Source organism: Schistosoma haematobium, chromosome 3 (genome assembly GCF_000699445.3).
Source record: "Schistosoma haematobium chromosome 3, whole genome shotgun sequence".
NCBI classification, from domain to species: domain Eukaryota; kingdom Metazoa; phylum Platyhelminthes; class Trematoda; order Strigeidida; family Schistosomatidae; genus Schistosoma; species Schistosoma haematobium.
The window spans coordinates 15,354,185-15,370,435 of NC_067198.1; the positions used below are offsets into that span (position 1 = coordinate 15,354,185).

Below are 16,251 nucleotides of genomic sequence, written 5' to 3' on the forward strand. Positions count from 1 at the left end.
TATTCTGAGAAGTTAACACTCGAAAACTTCAAGAATTAACACTTAAACGAATTTGAAAATATACATTTACACAGCGTCTTCTTTCTGGAACACTAAATGACCCTGATGACTGGATGTATATTTTTTCAAAGAATATCTCCTATTAGATTTGAAATTGTCATTACCAACATATATCTCTAATAACCGTTTATCTTCCCACTATTTATCTATCGTTTCTTTGTTTGCTTTGCTTTACATCCCTATAGACAACTTACCAAATTGAAAGTGATTATGGCCGGTGAAAATGACATTACTGATATACCTGTTGAAATAGGTAAGCAAAATAACATTACACATATTGTTTTTTCATTCTAAATTCTTAGCTTAAATTAGTTTATCCACGTGACTGTTTTTTTAGTTCTCCAAGAAAAAATCTACAATGTATATGGTTGTTTTGCAACAACTGATATGGCAGTAATATTCTATTCAGTTGAATCGACCATTATTATTATTATTATTATTATTATTATTATTATTATTATTATTGTCACATGGCGCGTCATGCATTTTCTTCAGTTATATCTTTCTCTTTTTAACTAAGAAGCTTTATACTTGATGAGTTTTTATGGCTTAGAATTGTTCATTGGTTGATTTGTATCAATGGTAATTAGTGTTTGATTTGTTAGTAAATACGTGAATATAAACAGTTGAAGTTTGTACAATTGATTTTGACCCCATAATTTTTGTTTTAGTGGAGGAACTAGTGATACTTACCATTATAGTAGGAAGACAGGTGAACTGATAATAGTAAGAATAATAAAATACAATAACAAAACTCTTATCAATAGTTAATCGTTGGAAATAAAAGGTCAAACAAACATGGGTAAATTGACTAGGAGTAGTAATCACAAAACATTAAAATTTATTTTCAAATGAACTTTTATTTGGTTGACCTTTATTATTTTTCATATTATTTTCATACTTACCATTGTTATTTACCTTCGATAAAATAGATACAGTAGGATCAAAACCTCTACTACCCAATAATAAAATCTAGGTTATCAAAAAAGTTGTATTCATCACTTTAACAACAATTTGAAAGACACCAATAGGAAAAGTTAAGCCGAAATTTGACATGTTTTACGATAATCCATATGAAAAACTTTAAAATGATAGGCAACAAGGAAATCACTTATGAGAACATGAATCCACAATCTAGAATGATGTTAAAAATAATACAATGTTCGGTATTTATCGAACGATAAATAATTAAATGTATATGTTCCATTATGACACATTTTAAGCCATGTTGCGTAAATATTTAAAACCAGATTTATTTTATTTTCTCGTGAATGTCTATTCTTTTCTGAACGACTCACATCATTTCAAATAGTAATCCATTCGCGTTGTCTGATATATAGTAATCTTTTTCATGAGCACGAAAAACAAAATTAGAACCAATGGTTTTATTGTCTATAAGTTTTCAGATTTAATTACGAACACCATTTTATTGTGCTTCATTAATTGATTGATGTATAAATCTAAATCAGAACAAATTAGATTTATGATCAGTTAAATAATGCAAGGTAAACATATACACATACAAAGAGGCTCAAAGGTCCATCAAATAAAGCTAACATCTTTAATTTGTACAATTATGAAAAAGGTTAGGATTATCTTGCAAACATCAACATATGATAGGTGACATGTGACTGATGAAAAACTGAGCCAAATACAAGTCTAGTGAACACGACTTAATATAATGATTGGATCAATATTTTCTGTTTTAATTGGTCCCTATAATAATTATTATTAAATAAATAAAGCATCCGATCAATTGCTTAAATATAATTTTGTAGAAATGTAACTATTATTTGCATACAAGACGTGATAACTAAGACTATGTTTAGTCAGACATAAGCAACATAGAACCTAGCGTATATGTGGATCATTTCAAGTTGTCACACCACACCACGACATGTAACAGTTATATAAGTAGTAACAGTCTTAGTGGTATTAGAAAAGATTAAGCATAGAAGATATAATTTGACAAGAAAATATGAATTTGTGGAGTAAAAATTCCTTCCAGATATTTATGAAACTTAAGATCTAACGGAAGACAAAAGAGTGGATGCACCTCTATCATTGTGAACAATTGTGAGTCATTTCACTCAATGTTTCTAGTTATTAATGAAGATGATCGTTCAAACCTCAAACAAATAGTCTGAACCTACTTAAAGTCTCACTCCATCATTCAATAATTTCATGGACTGATGACACATTTGGTTTGACACTCCTATCTTCCTTATAACTTACTCCTGTACCAGCCATCGAGGTAGGCGGTAGTTGGACATACGTAATACATGTCTCATCCACATCAGTCGATAAATAATCAGTACTTCACTAATTGGCTTGTGACCCTTACCTAGTAACTGTTGTCTAACCCTAACATTACTTACTCGGTCTCCATATCGTACAATATCTTTCCTTATGCTCGAATTTGGTGCTTGCTAAAAATAAGCAGTTGTCTAAGCGCAGTTGCAGAAGACGTTCAATGTTTTCGTTCGCTTAAATTGAACATCTTAAGACCCACTTTAGTGTCCTTCACTTTTTTAGACTACCCACCAGGTGATTAAAATTCCCTACTACAATTACGATGTCTGCGCGTTTGACCTTTCGAAGTTGGACAAAAGGCTTTATGTAAAACTGATCATTTGCTGCAGTCATGGGAGCATAGCCAACAACGACCAAGAGACGATTATATCTTTCCGAATTCTTACTGCCCTGTTTAATCGAAGAGTATACAATCGACTGTCTCATGATCCAGTTTAAAAGAGTCTTCTCTTTTATGACTTAATGCTGCACTTACACATTCGAGACCACAAGAAGAAGCGGGTAGGCTACAAGCTACACCATGATATATCGCGTCAGTTCTCTATATTGACGTCAAGCGAATGACATCACTTTAGTTATTTATTCTTGTCTCCGATAAACAGTATACATCAATAGCACTAAATTCTAAGGACTTAGATAAGGAAGTCTGTTGTGTAATTTGACTCAAGTTTCGGACATTGAATGGTCGAACGTGTAATTCAGAGAGCTGTTTCAGGGGATCCACAATAGCACTTCATGAACTCAAATTGTTAGCGTTGGTGGCACATGGTTTTAAGGCCATGGGAGAAGAGTAGATACTAAGGATAGAAAAAACATTCAAGAGTGACGAAGGGATTTAATCATGAACAAGGTAATCTCGAGTGTGGAAGAGGTCGTCCCCTCCGAGTTTACCAAACTGTAAAAGGATATTTTTCTTGAGAGGTCTGTAAAGGAAACTGGGTCTCAGTTGGTCTCGGCGACCTTTGAGCATGATCACAGAGCCCAAAGGACAACTGCTTATGGCTGGTCACGCGCGGAACCTTTTTCACTTGTCAGCTCCTTAATTTAAAGTAATTATCATTTTAGACGAACAACTACGGGGCCAAGTCAGGTGTGACATTTTTAGCACTGGCCTTTTCTTATCCCTTCCTTTCGTTGTGAAAATCAGCATTTCTGTGGATGCCAGTACAACCACACCGTTGTCTCAGACCTCAATGAACATTAAAATCTATGTACTTAATATAGGATCAGTTGTAAATAGATATTTGGCTTTGGTGATTACATTACATAGGTTCCTCGAAAATCCAAAATACTAATTGTTATTAGAGTTGCTAAAAACTGTTCGATTAATTTCTTATCTTTATAAACGATACACTGTCACTTCTTGCTGCTCATCACAAATAAGGTACGTTTGTGGTCAATATATTCCTACAAGTGTATACATTTTAACTGACATAAGATCATGCAGTGTACATTTATTGTATTTTCACTGTAAAGGATTGGTGATATTCAGTATAGTCTATGTTAATTTAGACTAGATATTTGTTGTTCCGTACGAATAAAAGTACCTGTGGTTTAATTTCATCGCCCACGCCTTCTAGCTCATTTGTGAATTAGTCATGTGCTGTTATTTGAGTTTTTATGCGGAAAAAACGCCATGTGGTACACGTGAAAATATGACCTTAAACAACATGTAGAAATTGATTCGTCAATTCACTATATGCATTCACAAACAAATAAACATTGATGAAAACTATTATCTGTATAGAATTATTTGAACCTGTACCCTTTTTTCATTTCGCTACAATGGGACATTTGAATTACTTTACAAGCTGTCTTTCTGATGCCTTTTCCTCTGAAATTGTATAGATTCTGTTTCACTAAAAAGAAAGCATCACTTAGCGGATCAATATTAAAGCACTAATTACTGTGAAAGAGACCTTTTAGTGTATTGATGTTTCATGCTACAAATCAAATTGAAATAGATTCAAAGGTGGTGGTATTCTGATAGAATAGGGTTAGCTCAACAAACCGGTACAAAAATGTTGGGGGGATTTGATCATTTATAGATGATTTAAAACTAGTGACCTTAAGGAACTCCAACCACTTCATAGGGTTAAAGTGGGATTATAAATTATTGTGAGGAATTACAACTAGCAGTCAGAGTTAAGAGCCAGGGTTAAGGTTTCCATCACTAACTGATGTCAGCTATAATGCCAAAATGCTATTGAACTGTCTAGATGAATGCGTTTCGCTCTAAAATTCATGAGTTGTTCTCTTCAATCTGACTAATTCACCTGTAAATTATAATCTTACCGATGGCAGTCACATTTACAGTATGTAATTGAATCATTGACCTTTCTTTCCGTCTAACTTACCTTATAGTTTAAACCAGTTTTCTTGATACTTATTGTAAGATTTTGACTAGAGATCACAGAGAAATTTTCCTTCTGAGTTATGTTTTTTTCGAAAAATATTACTACTGACTGAGTTAAAAGCAAAACTTAATAATGCCAGTTTTTTAACGTCTGCATGACTTTCTATCAATTGCATTGAACTTTACTTTGATACTCATTACTAAAAATGTTAAGTGGGTGATGCCTTTTTCATGTCTTCTGATGACTAATATTGGGTCTATCAGTCATATCATATCCAACAGTTAACTAGTAAAAAGGATATTTTACACGTCAGATTACTAAGGTTACTATCAAACACTGACGAAAATCTCACAGGAAATCATTTACTGGACACTAACGTTTTTTAAAAACATTTTTGAATGTTCTATCCTTGTTACAAATAACCTAGAAACAAATATCTTGAAAAAACGTGTAAAATATTTGTTAAGACGCGATAATGTAGCAGCAAATTATTCAAAGTGATTATGTTTTATGCACAGAATAAAAAGCCCACTGTTTTGTTTCATATTTATATCTTTTATGAACTGTACAAATTTTCTGTGATGGTTGATAATCATTTCTAAGCGTTTTCCTACTCAAGTCAACTTCATTTTTTACGTTCTGCTAACTGAATTAGTCAACTGGACTATTAGCCTCTTAAGTTGCACTGTATGCGGAATCAACTTTGAACCAATTCGTATCAGAAATTACCCAACTACTAATTGTCATCTTCGTCCGTGTGTGTGCTCGTAAATCACTTTAATCATATGCGATACCCAGACTGTTCTTTTAATTTATTTATATGTAACTAACAGGAGTTATAATTATGATTTTCCTATAACTTGTTTGATTCGAATTCGACTTTGTAAATCTTGAAAAATCACTCATTAACATCAACATTTATTTACTATCTTAAGAATTTTTATGTTTTTACAAAAGCTCTGCAATAATGAATTTATTTAGATAATGTGGTTACACTCTGAAAAGTCAGTATACAATCATTGAATTCATTATCATTGAGTGGTAGTGGTGTATCACATGAGTTTTCCCTCAGTTTCAACATTATCTATTACACATAAAAATAGTAAGGTAGCTTAATAGTTAATAGATTCATTCTAACCGGTAGGTCGCAGACCAAAATCCCGTTCATTATACTTTGATCTGAAGAACCGATGCATATCACTGATACACATAAACCGAATAGTTCACACTTCAACATATTTGTTACATCATAACAAAGAAAAATCTAATAACGTAATAGTATTTTCAGTATGTAATATCTAAGAGTAATTTTCAGCTATAACGTCGACAAAATTCTATAGGTGTTGGACAGATATTTAGTCTCAATTGGAGACTTCAAATCATCGTCAGTTTTCATATCTCAAAGTCTTGTTTTTCGTTATAGCTGCTCATTGTTGACTAATATGATAAAATAAAATAGTTATGCTTAGCTATTTAATTTTCAACCGTCCCCAGATTGACGTCAATTTCTAGAAAACATAATTGTCCAGTTCTACAGAATAACCATAAAATCCCTCAACCCGAAGCTTATAATTTCTCAATTCATAATTATTTCTAGATTATTTTTTCTTCAACATACATAGTTTTTACAATAAGTTTACAGACGGTATCTGTATTGGCTAGTGCTACTATCTTGACTGAATGGCTGTTTCTGTTTACTACTCAAATCTTCACAGTTAACCAGGCTGTGAATATTATTTGGTTGGTTGTTTTTTTTGTGAGACTATAAATTATGGACGACCTTTTGAACGATGTTGAAGTGACCTGGAGAATGTCCACTTACTAACTAGGACTAAATGAGGGTTATAAAGTAGTGTGAGGAATTCGAATTATGATTTCCAGTTAATAGTTAGGGTTACGAATTAGATTTAAGGTTTTCATCACAAACAGACATAAGCCAAAATGCTATTTTAGCCAAATAGATGAATGAATTTCACACCAAAATTCTAGACCTATTATTTTATCTTATCTGATTAGTTTGTTCATCAATTCTAGTCTCATTGTTTGTTTTTTTCAATTATCATCATTATCCTTGTTTAAAATTATAATCATAAAGTACCATACTCATTCATTTCATGTCTTATGGAAATTACAATGAATTAATTCATTATAATATCAATATCATCTTGATTATTTTTTATTTTAGTTCATTCAATGATGAGTACAATTGAATGTTGTTTACATTTAATCAACATATGAATATCAGTCAAAATGATGTACATAGTTAACCTTTGTTCATGTTACACAGTAATAATAATAATAACAATAATAATAATAATAATAATAATAATAGTAATAATGTATTGTTTAAAAAGTTTACATAATACCACCATCATAGTTTAAATGTAATATGTCAATTTATCAGTAATAAATTTTAAATAAAAATACATTTTGAATCAGTAAGATAAATAAGTGACTGCAATTGTAATAATAATAATAATAACAATAATAATGATATAATAATAATAATAATAATAATAATAATAATGGTAATAATAATAATGATATACTGATTATATTTTTATGTATCTGTAATAGTAACATATTTAAGTATTATTTAAATTTATATTCGTTTGCATTAATCTAATTAAGGTTAAATGGATATTATATTGTTAAATGAAACTTTAGTCAGTTATTGTATTTTACCGAGTTATATTTTAACTTGAAATTGTAATGTTCATTGAAAATGTCAATGAAACAGATATTAACTAAAAGTCTCACTCTATCTCAAATTGATAAAACTTAGAAAATATAGAGTTGGAATTTAATACGATGATATATATATACATCTGAATTTCCGTGCTTTCTTATCACAATCTCGTTTGTCGTTCGATATTCCATAAAATAACCGTACAGTTCAATTCTGAAAATTATACTGCTTCACCAAATCACTGATTCCTTCGATTAGATTAAATCAAGTTTTATTTATGCTGGAGCATTCATTTAAACTTGAATATGATTAATCCTTGTTTCCCATATTAGTTCAAGTGTTCACTTCGTAAAATTATTCAACGCGAACCGTGACTAAGAAGCTTTTAACAGTGTATAAACCTTTATTGTTTTTTATTCATAAATTTGTTGTTATAAATGAGTAGCTTAATAACTAATTAGAGTATCGTTTCTCAGTATTATAAACCATTGATCAAAAACTCTAATTTCCTCTTGAGTTTATAAAACAATATTTAGAGTTTTATTTATTTATTTAAACACATAAACATTGGTACAAAGAGGCACCAAATATATATGCGCCACACAAATCATTTGATTTATATGAGGGCTGGGATACTATTCGAACGCCTAAACCGAAGCAGGTGGTTTTTTCTAGGGAGCCACTCCCCATGTTCACAGTAAATAAAATGTCCAGTTTTCTATTACAATGTGTATAGCAGTAAAGTACTATTCACGACTGTACATTCATCTATACATTTTTAATTCCATTCTTCTGAATATTATAAATATCCAATAAAATCATATTGAACTGGTTTGCTTACAGTTGACAGATGGACGAAATATCAATATCACTAATATATGTATTCTATTAAATGTAATAACATTAATTATTATAGCTGACTGTACATATGTGAAGAATGAGAAATTACTTGATTCTTTTTTATCATTTACTGACTGATATCTAATCTACATAATATATACTTATTTAATTTATAAAATTCTCTTATCGTTTGGATATTATATGGTTGAAGGTAGTCGGCAGGAGACTTTGGAACTCATCTCCATGCACTCATCAGCAGCTTTAAAGTAACTGGTGTTCAGTGTGGGATTCGAACCCGCATCGCCTAGGTTCACAGTTTGGGAAGTCATATAGCTTCATATATCTGGAGACATGTTTACAATTTTACGACAATTGAGTTACCACCAGCTGATTTTGTTCTATTTTCTATCTATTAAAATGACATTTTTTATTGTATACAAAACTGAAGCACGTGAAGATGACATTTTTTGTATGAATTATAATATAAACACGCTTCTTGTTGTCTACCATTTACTATTCAATATTAGCTTAAATTTCTATCACTTATCCTACTACATTAATATCACAAATAAAGGTATTTAGCTTAGCCAACTAGTCCGTGGCAAATTCGACCAGTTAGCCTTAATTTCTAATATGTTTTGCATACTTTACTTGAGTATAATATTTGGTGCTTTCAGATCCTTAAGACCGTACTATATGCGTGTTTTGTTCACCATAATTAATAACCGGTTCTTTCTTTAATATTGTTAGTCATATTCAGATGACAGTGATTAATAAACTCCTCCTTTTGTCACTAGGATTACTTTCATGAGATTGCATTAACTAATTTCTACCCGCTCTGTTCAAACTGAGTTTGTTTCTTACAAAACCATAAAATGAAAAGCGATTACTGGGTGGTATATTCAGTTAGTGAACATGGAAAAGTGCTAGAAATCTTGGTGGTAAATCATCCTTAAACAACGATGCAAATAATCCTGGTAAAATTTTCAGCTTATAAGCGTATACGAACTTTTAGGATGTCGTGGGAGTGCATCTGGGGACATTGGGTTATGAACTCGTAGATTGCTTACCATAAAGTTACCTAATCAGTTATATCTACTCATGAATCAAGATAATGTTGCGGCTTTTGTAAATTCTTAAACCACAAACCGATAAAAATGGATCAATATACTTTATGTTTGATCCTGTCTAGATTTTAATTTTAATCTTAGCTTAAATCGACTGGTGAATTCAGCCATTAAATTATTAAGGTCTCCACAAAGTCCCATTCTGATAATAATCCAGTATTACATGTTACTGCAGTGTGCTGTTAGTTATCTGATGTAAATCAAATCCCATCAAAAAATTAGGTTTTAAATCAACAAAAGACGAAATATAATTGAACATCTTGTTTGATCAAGTGAAGTTTTACAAGTTCGAGCATTTCTACTTTAGCACCAAAACAGAATACACAATGAATATTTGAGGTTGTTATGGAAAATTTTGGTGTTATTTAGTCCTTTGAACTGGATGATTTAATTGTGACGTTTTGTTTGACGTTCTGGACAATATCATCAGTATCTCTTTCCTATAGAATTTAAGAACTGAGCCCTGGTGTTGTTGACAACAGTGAGATCTCTATAATTAAACAACTTAGCTTACAGAACTCAGCAACACTAAAAACAAGAATAATATTTGAGATCACGATTATGACGGTGAATTTCATTCATATTTTTCAGAAATAATATTCTTTTGTATGAGCCTCCTATTCTTATTGTCCAAAACAAAATTACCCGTTTTATATCCCGACGAGAATAATGAAAGCTAACTGTGGGATCTATTTATGGTCCAATACCCTACATATATTCTTATTGTATAATCGTTAAGTAACTAGATTATGGATATTTATATTCCTCTTACAAACTTTATTTTGACCTGTAGACCATTATTATATGATGTACTATTCTTAAGTCATGCCCAGTTTATTGATTACAGTCTCTCACAATCACACCCACTTTTGGTTTGATCTTGTACAAATGTTATTTTTTATTTATCGTGCGATGTAATCTGTCTGGTTTGTATATAAACTCAGTATGTTTGAAATATATGGTTAATATCGCGGAGGCTGATATTAGTGTTCTGGACTTAACAGGCAAGGAAAAAAAGCCAATCGAGACTCGAATCCGTTCGTTCAGGTGTATGCGTCATTTGTTGGTCGTATGAGTCAGCGTATCTAATTTGGCAATCGTACTCGCGATAGTCGTATAAGTTAGGGACATGACAATCCACAATTTTCTATCACTCGATAAAAGATTTAACCCTTTAAAATCGGTAGTTAAATGTTTAGTTTTGGTTAGGTTCAACATTCACAAAGAAATTCATAATCTGATATATTTCTCAACAGATCTGTAAAATTTAGTACATTCGGTTCATTAGATATTCAATTTAAGTAAATCCATTCGTATGCTCCATCCTTTATAGGGTAGATTTAGTAAAATCTAAATTATCAAATTGGATAACAACTAGGATCAGAGGAAAACTGTTCTAATCATATTTAAACTATCGACCCACTGTTTTTAATTTCTGACTCGATTAATAATCTCGGTATATAATTCAGCTGCTATAATCTGTTTATGGTATAGTAATGCGACCTACTTAGTGAAAAACTTGTAGATCATATAATCTATGTTAACCGGTGAGTAGATGAGTTCGATTTTATATGAACGCCATAGAACTTCGGCAATATTTTGCCATATGGAATTAAGTTTGTTGATGGTACTAAATACTTTTGATGTGGATAATTAACAATCACTCTCGTGATTAGTTTTAATTAAAATATGATAATCAGGTGTATTCTCCAGAACAGTTCAGAATGTCTATCAATTAGCTTACATTAAAAAGATGAAATAGTCATGTGATAAATAGTTTATTTTCTGAGATCATGACTTATCTAACTTTAGAAAAGTAGATGAACTGCTTTTGGATCCGTTCAATTATGTGACTATCAAATCGAGCTGTATCACCTTTCAAAATATAGATTTCGATTCGCTGTAATGAGACGATTTCTTTCATCTTATAAACCCATTCTTGTAGTTTGAAATTACGAAAAATTAATTGCAGAATGATCAGATTTAGATTATGTATTAATTTATAAAATTATTGGCTTATGTTTCAATTTTTGAACGCTTTTATTCTTAGCCTTTTAGAAATGTGCTAAAATGTATGCATTCAGTTGGTATACATCTTTCCAAAGTTTAGCAGCGTAGCAATTTCAGCTATATCCTATTTGATACTTTAAGTATAATAATCACTAATCATTTCAGATTAATAATAACAATAATTCTATCTATATGACATTTTCAATTCTGTTGTCTATTTTGTTAACATTATCGGTTGTTCTTTTTCTAAGTACTTTTTGTCTGACTGTTTTTTTCTATCTTTTTCGTTTAGGTAATATACCGACACTTCACGACCTACATTTGAATAATAATCCGAATTTGAATAGTTTACCTGCTGAACTCTCACTATGTGGAAAATTGATTATATTGAATTTAGAAAGTTGTCCATTACGTGCTTTACCTGAACCAATAGTTCAAGGTGGTTCTGCCATGATTATCTATGTAAGTTTTTTTATAAGTAAACATTTTTATTATTCAAAATGGAATAATTAAATTATCTTGAAATTAGATAAATAGAAAAGACACTAGTCCTTATTGTTTGTTGTCTTGTTCATTATGAATAGGGTTTATTCTCTATTTTACTTTCAAATAACACTTGCCAAAATATTTGTGATTGCTTATTTTCTATTTCACTCGCTACCTTATTAACTGGTTAAGTATATGAGTGGGAATGAACAGTTATAAACTTTACTCACTCAATTTCTCTTTGGAAATTTAGTAGTGGTAATATCCCATCGTGAGTTACGGTTACGGTTAATAATTTAAACAATCAAATTGTTATACTTTATTTTAATTCATTTTATAATCTACTAACAATGTCATTATTCTCTTGTAATTTCTTATGGCCCAACCGTTGCTGTTACCTTGACTTGTTGATTGGGCTTGCCTAGCGCGATGAAGCAATCGGGTTACACCGGTTTGAACATTCGTTTATCAAGGTCCTACTATGTCAGGCAAGTCGATTGAAGAGTGGTAAGACTAAAACCAGCAAACCCCAAGGTCTGAGGGCGAAATCGTACTGCCGACTGTACAAAAGTGTGTCGGCAGTAAAGTGTTTCCCTTAGACAACTAGCATGATAGTGATGTTTCCTATCTTCTGAAGAAGGTTGGGGTTAGAAAAGGTCGACCTTAAAATGCACACCTCGCCTTACCTCACGGATATCCGTCTCCGGGGGCAAGGTCTCAACTAATGCGAAGCTAACACAAAAACTACCCACAAAAAGGCCTCATGTATTTGTCCCTTGGACACTGCGGTCACCTCATCAGGCCAATAAGACCAACTCTAACCCAGTTTCCTATCCAGGTACCTCTAGAAGAACCCTTCCATGATGTGGGTAACCGGGAAGTGATTATCACCCTTATACTTCTAACAGCGCTCAAGACCACTGACTGACTGAATTTCTTATGTAATTAGTTACTATTTTACAGAGACAACATATTAGAAATATGAGTTATCTTGTTGGTAGTACGTTCATATTTGATTTTATGTTGTATAGTCGTAATATTTAGAAGCATTTGAATTATTGTACGAACTAGGAATCCCAAAAATAACGCAATCTAAGTAAACAGAATTCGGTGAGCAAAAACAAACGTTTTGTATTTCGAATTCGAATCGAGGCAGTCATCAAGTGCAGAGGAATCATTAGTTCATACAAACACCACATTAGTACATAGGAGATCCGTGGAATTGATAGTAATGAACCCATTTTTAATAGTATGGGGAAATTATACCTTTGATAATTTTAGTACTTCGTTTTTCTTTGAGTATAACGTTTTTCTGACCAAGTATTTATTTTCAAGAGACCTTGGTTTATATATAAGTGGAAATGAATTAATTTTAATACAGTAGCTCGACTTACTGTCCCGATTGTTTATATTAACACTTTACTTGATAACTTACATCGAAATTATTTTGAAATAAATTAAAATTGTCTGAATTTGAACATCTTGTTCATAATTCTCCATTTTGGATCCAGTGAGTGAACTGGTTTCCATCTTATCACCACTACCACTTTATTCTATTTCAATACAGTACTTCTGAAGTCTCTTTTCTAAATAGGTGACGTCCGTCACTATTTCATCCTTTGTCTGTGATTATTTCCTTATCTAAGAATGGGAGACGATGAACCATAACCGTCCTCACTCCTGGTTAGTACTTACACAGTTTTGCTGAAGCAATTATTCGATTTGTGATTTTACACTAATTTCTTAGATTGATCCTGTGCTTTCTTACAAGACATCAATAAATACACATACAAGTATGATCTCAAATTATTTCATTATATTGTTCTGGTGACCAGCTAACGTCAGGAAGTTTGGTCGCATATACTACAGTATTCATATTGAGTAATTTTTTGAACCACATCTTAACATTATGGTGTCACCTCATCCACCATGACTTTCAAGAAATAACGGAAAATAAAATCAATTTTTATGATCTTTGGTTCCAAATGACACACTAATACGATATCTGTTGATAAGATTCCAGTTACATGTGTATTTTAAATCCTCAGTCCACCTTTTTTCTTGACCTCGTTAAAACTTCTCTTCAATTATTTTTTATACCTAATTGCGTTAATATGATAATCATCATCATTTTTATAAATTTCTATTAGCTACTTATTAGCGACTTTCTATTAGCAACCTCCGGCAGTACGTTAAGTTGGATCAGTGAATCTCGTCAATTCCAAATTTAGTGAATCATCAATAACTCATTTCATTAGTGTGTAGGCTTCAACAAGTAACAAAAGATGTCTAAATATTGATTGAAAAAATACTTACTTAATAACTGTGACCAATGTTGGACAGTGTGTTCATTTCATATAAAAAACTATAAGAAAAATAACTAGATAATTTTTCCAAATCTATCATGGTAACAAAACTATCACTAACAGAGAACTAATGACCTATGTTTGAACTCAAAAAATAGATTAATCAGTAGAACGATGATAGACAGTCCAACTAATCTCAAGCTACTCTATACACCACAGTTTAGATGATAAATAACTATTAAATCTTCAGTTCTAATGAAGTCATGAAACCTGCATCTCCCTTGAAGTGTGAATTAGAAACAAGTACTAACATGCTACTTCGGTAAAATTTTAGATTGATCTGGAGAGCTAAATTTGAATGCTCCACACTAGTGAACTACCATATGAATTATCTACACTAAACATCCTTGATAAAAGCCACTGGCTTTACCTATCACCAACTAACCGTATCGTGATTATGCTGTCGAAAGTAAATTCTTTTTTATCTGACTCTTACTTTCCTATTCGAATTTCGAAATATTTAGTGTTTAATGTTCGTTTTCCTGATGGGCATATAGTAAGTTCGTTAGATGAAGTAATCTTCCGTTTCTGTTTCCTTGAAGCATTATTAACCTGACGTACATTCCGTTGCAATATATTAGTTACCAAAGATTTTTCATTTCATAAAAATTTGCCTTCCAATCTAATAGACTGAGTAGTTATAGTAAACATTGAAAAATTTTAATTAATGAACTGGTTATCTAGATAGATTCTTAATTGTTTAGAATTAACAGCTAAACGTTTTAGGAGAATTTGACATTGATTGCCCATAGTTTGTCTTTTAAAACTCTCGTTTTAATTAATTTTATTTTTAGTTCCTTCAACAAGTGCTACAGTTACGACGGCAACAAAATATCTTATAAATACTAACAAGTCAAACGATTACATCAAGTTATTTTGTATTCATACTTTTACTTTGCACTTACACACATAAGTGCCTTATATCTTCCCAACTCACTAACTGTAAGTCAATACAATCTGTATAATGTTATTTTAATTATGGAATGTATATATATATATATATATATATATATATATATATATATATATATATATATATATATATATATTTCCCGAAGTTTAGTTAATTTAGACAGATAGTGGATCAAATGTTACCTTTCGAAAGTGCTCTGCTGTTATTGACATCTCGGTTTAGTATCTTTCCTAATATCCAAACCAAAATCATAATCACTTCATTCACATCTTTATGGGGATGATTTCTACCTCTCCCAACTGACAATTGACACTATTTTTCCACATTTAGTAGATGATTTCTTTACTAACTTCTAACAATCAAGATGTGTTTACCAATTCAGCTGTCGAAGACTTTTCGACCTTGCTCCATTTATGACTCTTCTGAAAGTTTGGCAACAGATTTTTTTGAGATTTCTTCATAAGATGTATATGCTATTTAGGATAATATTACTTTATACCTCATTTTGCAGTACTTTGCTAGTAAATCAAAAATAAATTAGTTAATCAACTAGACAAAAAAACTAAAAGCTGAGATCTTTTTTATGTTTGAAGACTTCCGTCGTCATTAAAAAACAATTTTTAGTATTCTTTATCTAAAATGGTGGACTATTTACAGTTTGATATTTTCTCATTGGAATACTTTCTTTCTTTTCAAGAATCATACCGACAAGTTGACAGAAATAAGTACATTTTCTACTGTCATATGTTCTAATTTGATGAATTCTATTATAATAACTCGGTTTCTAAGATTTTTTCATTTAATTCATTAATATATGAATTAAGTGTAGCTTATTTGGAGTCAGCTCCGCCTCTAACTCTTCTAGGGCTACCTCTGGTCCCAAGCCCGGATAAAGGAGGAGAGTTGGGTGTGGGGTCGGCAACCCCATCCCGTAGAAAACAACCTTGCTAAGGAACACTAACCAGAATAAACACTTTGAACCCCTTAAACTCTGTTCTCCGAGTTCAAGGAAGAATTATGAAGCCTTATGATGAAAGCCGATATTCTTCAGAAGTCACGAGGCCCATGCTTCTTCTCACACTAGAGCAAC

At 31.5% G+C, this 16,251-nt stretch overlaps 1 protein-coding gene across 1 annotated transcript in view; it reads left to right on the forward strand.

The window, feature by feature from the left end:
• MS3_00005087 (uncharacterized protein) overlaps nucleotides 1-16,251 on the forward strand; it is a 54,284-nt gene that overhangs the window by 35,534 nt on the left and 2,499 nt on the right. Inside the window, exons 11-13 of the mRNA XM_051213108.1 lie at nucleotides 246-313; nucleotides 11,689-11,858; nucleotides 15,043-15,190. Of these exons, the coding sequence (XP_051069052.1) occupies nucleotides 246-313; nucleotides 11,689-11,858; nucleotides 15,043-15,090 (286 nt within the window). The 3' untranslated portion in view covers nucleotides 15,091-15,190. The remainder of the gene's footprint in view (nucleotides 1-245; nucleotides 314-11,688; nucleotides 11,859-15,042; nucleotides 15,191-16,251) is intronic.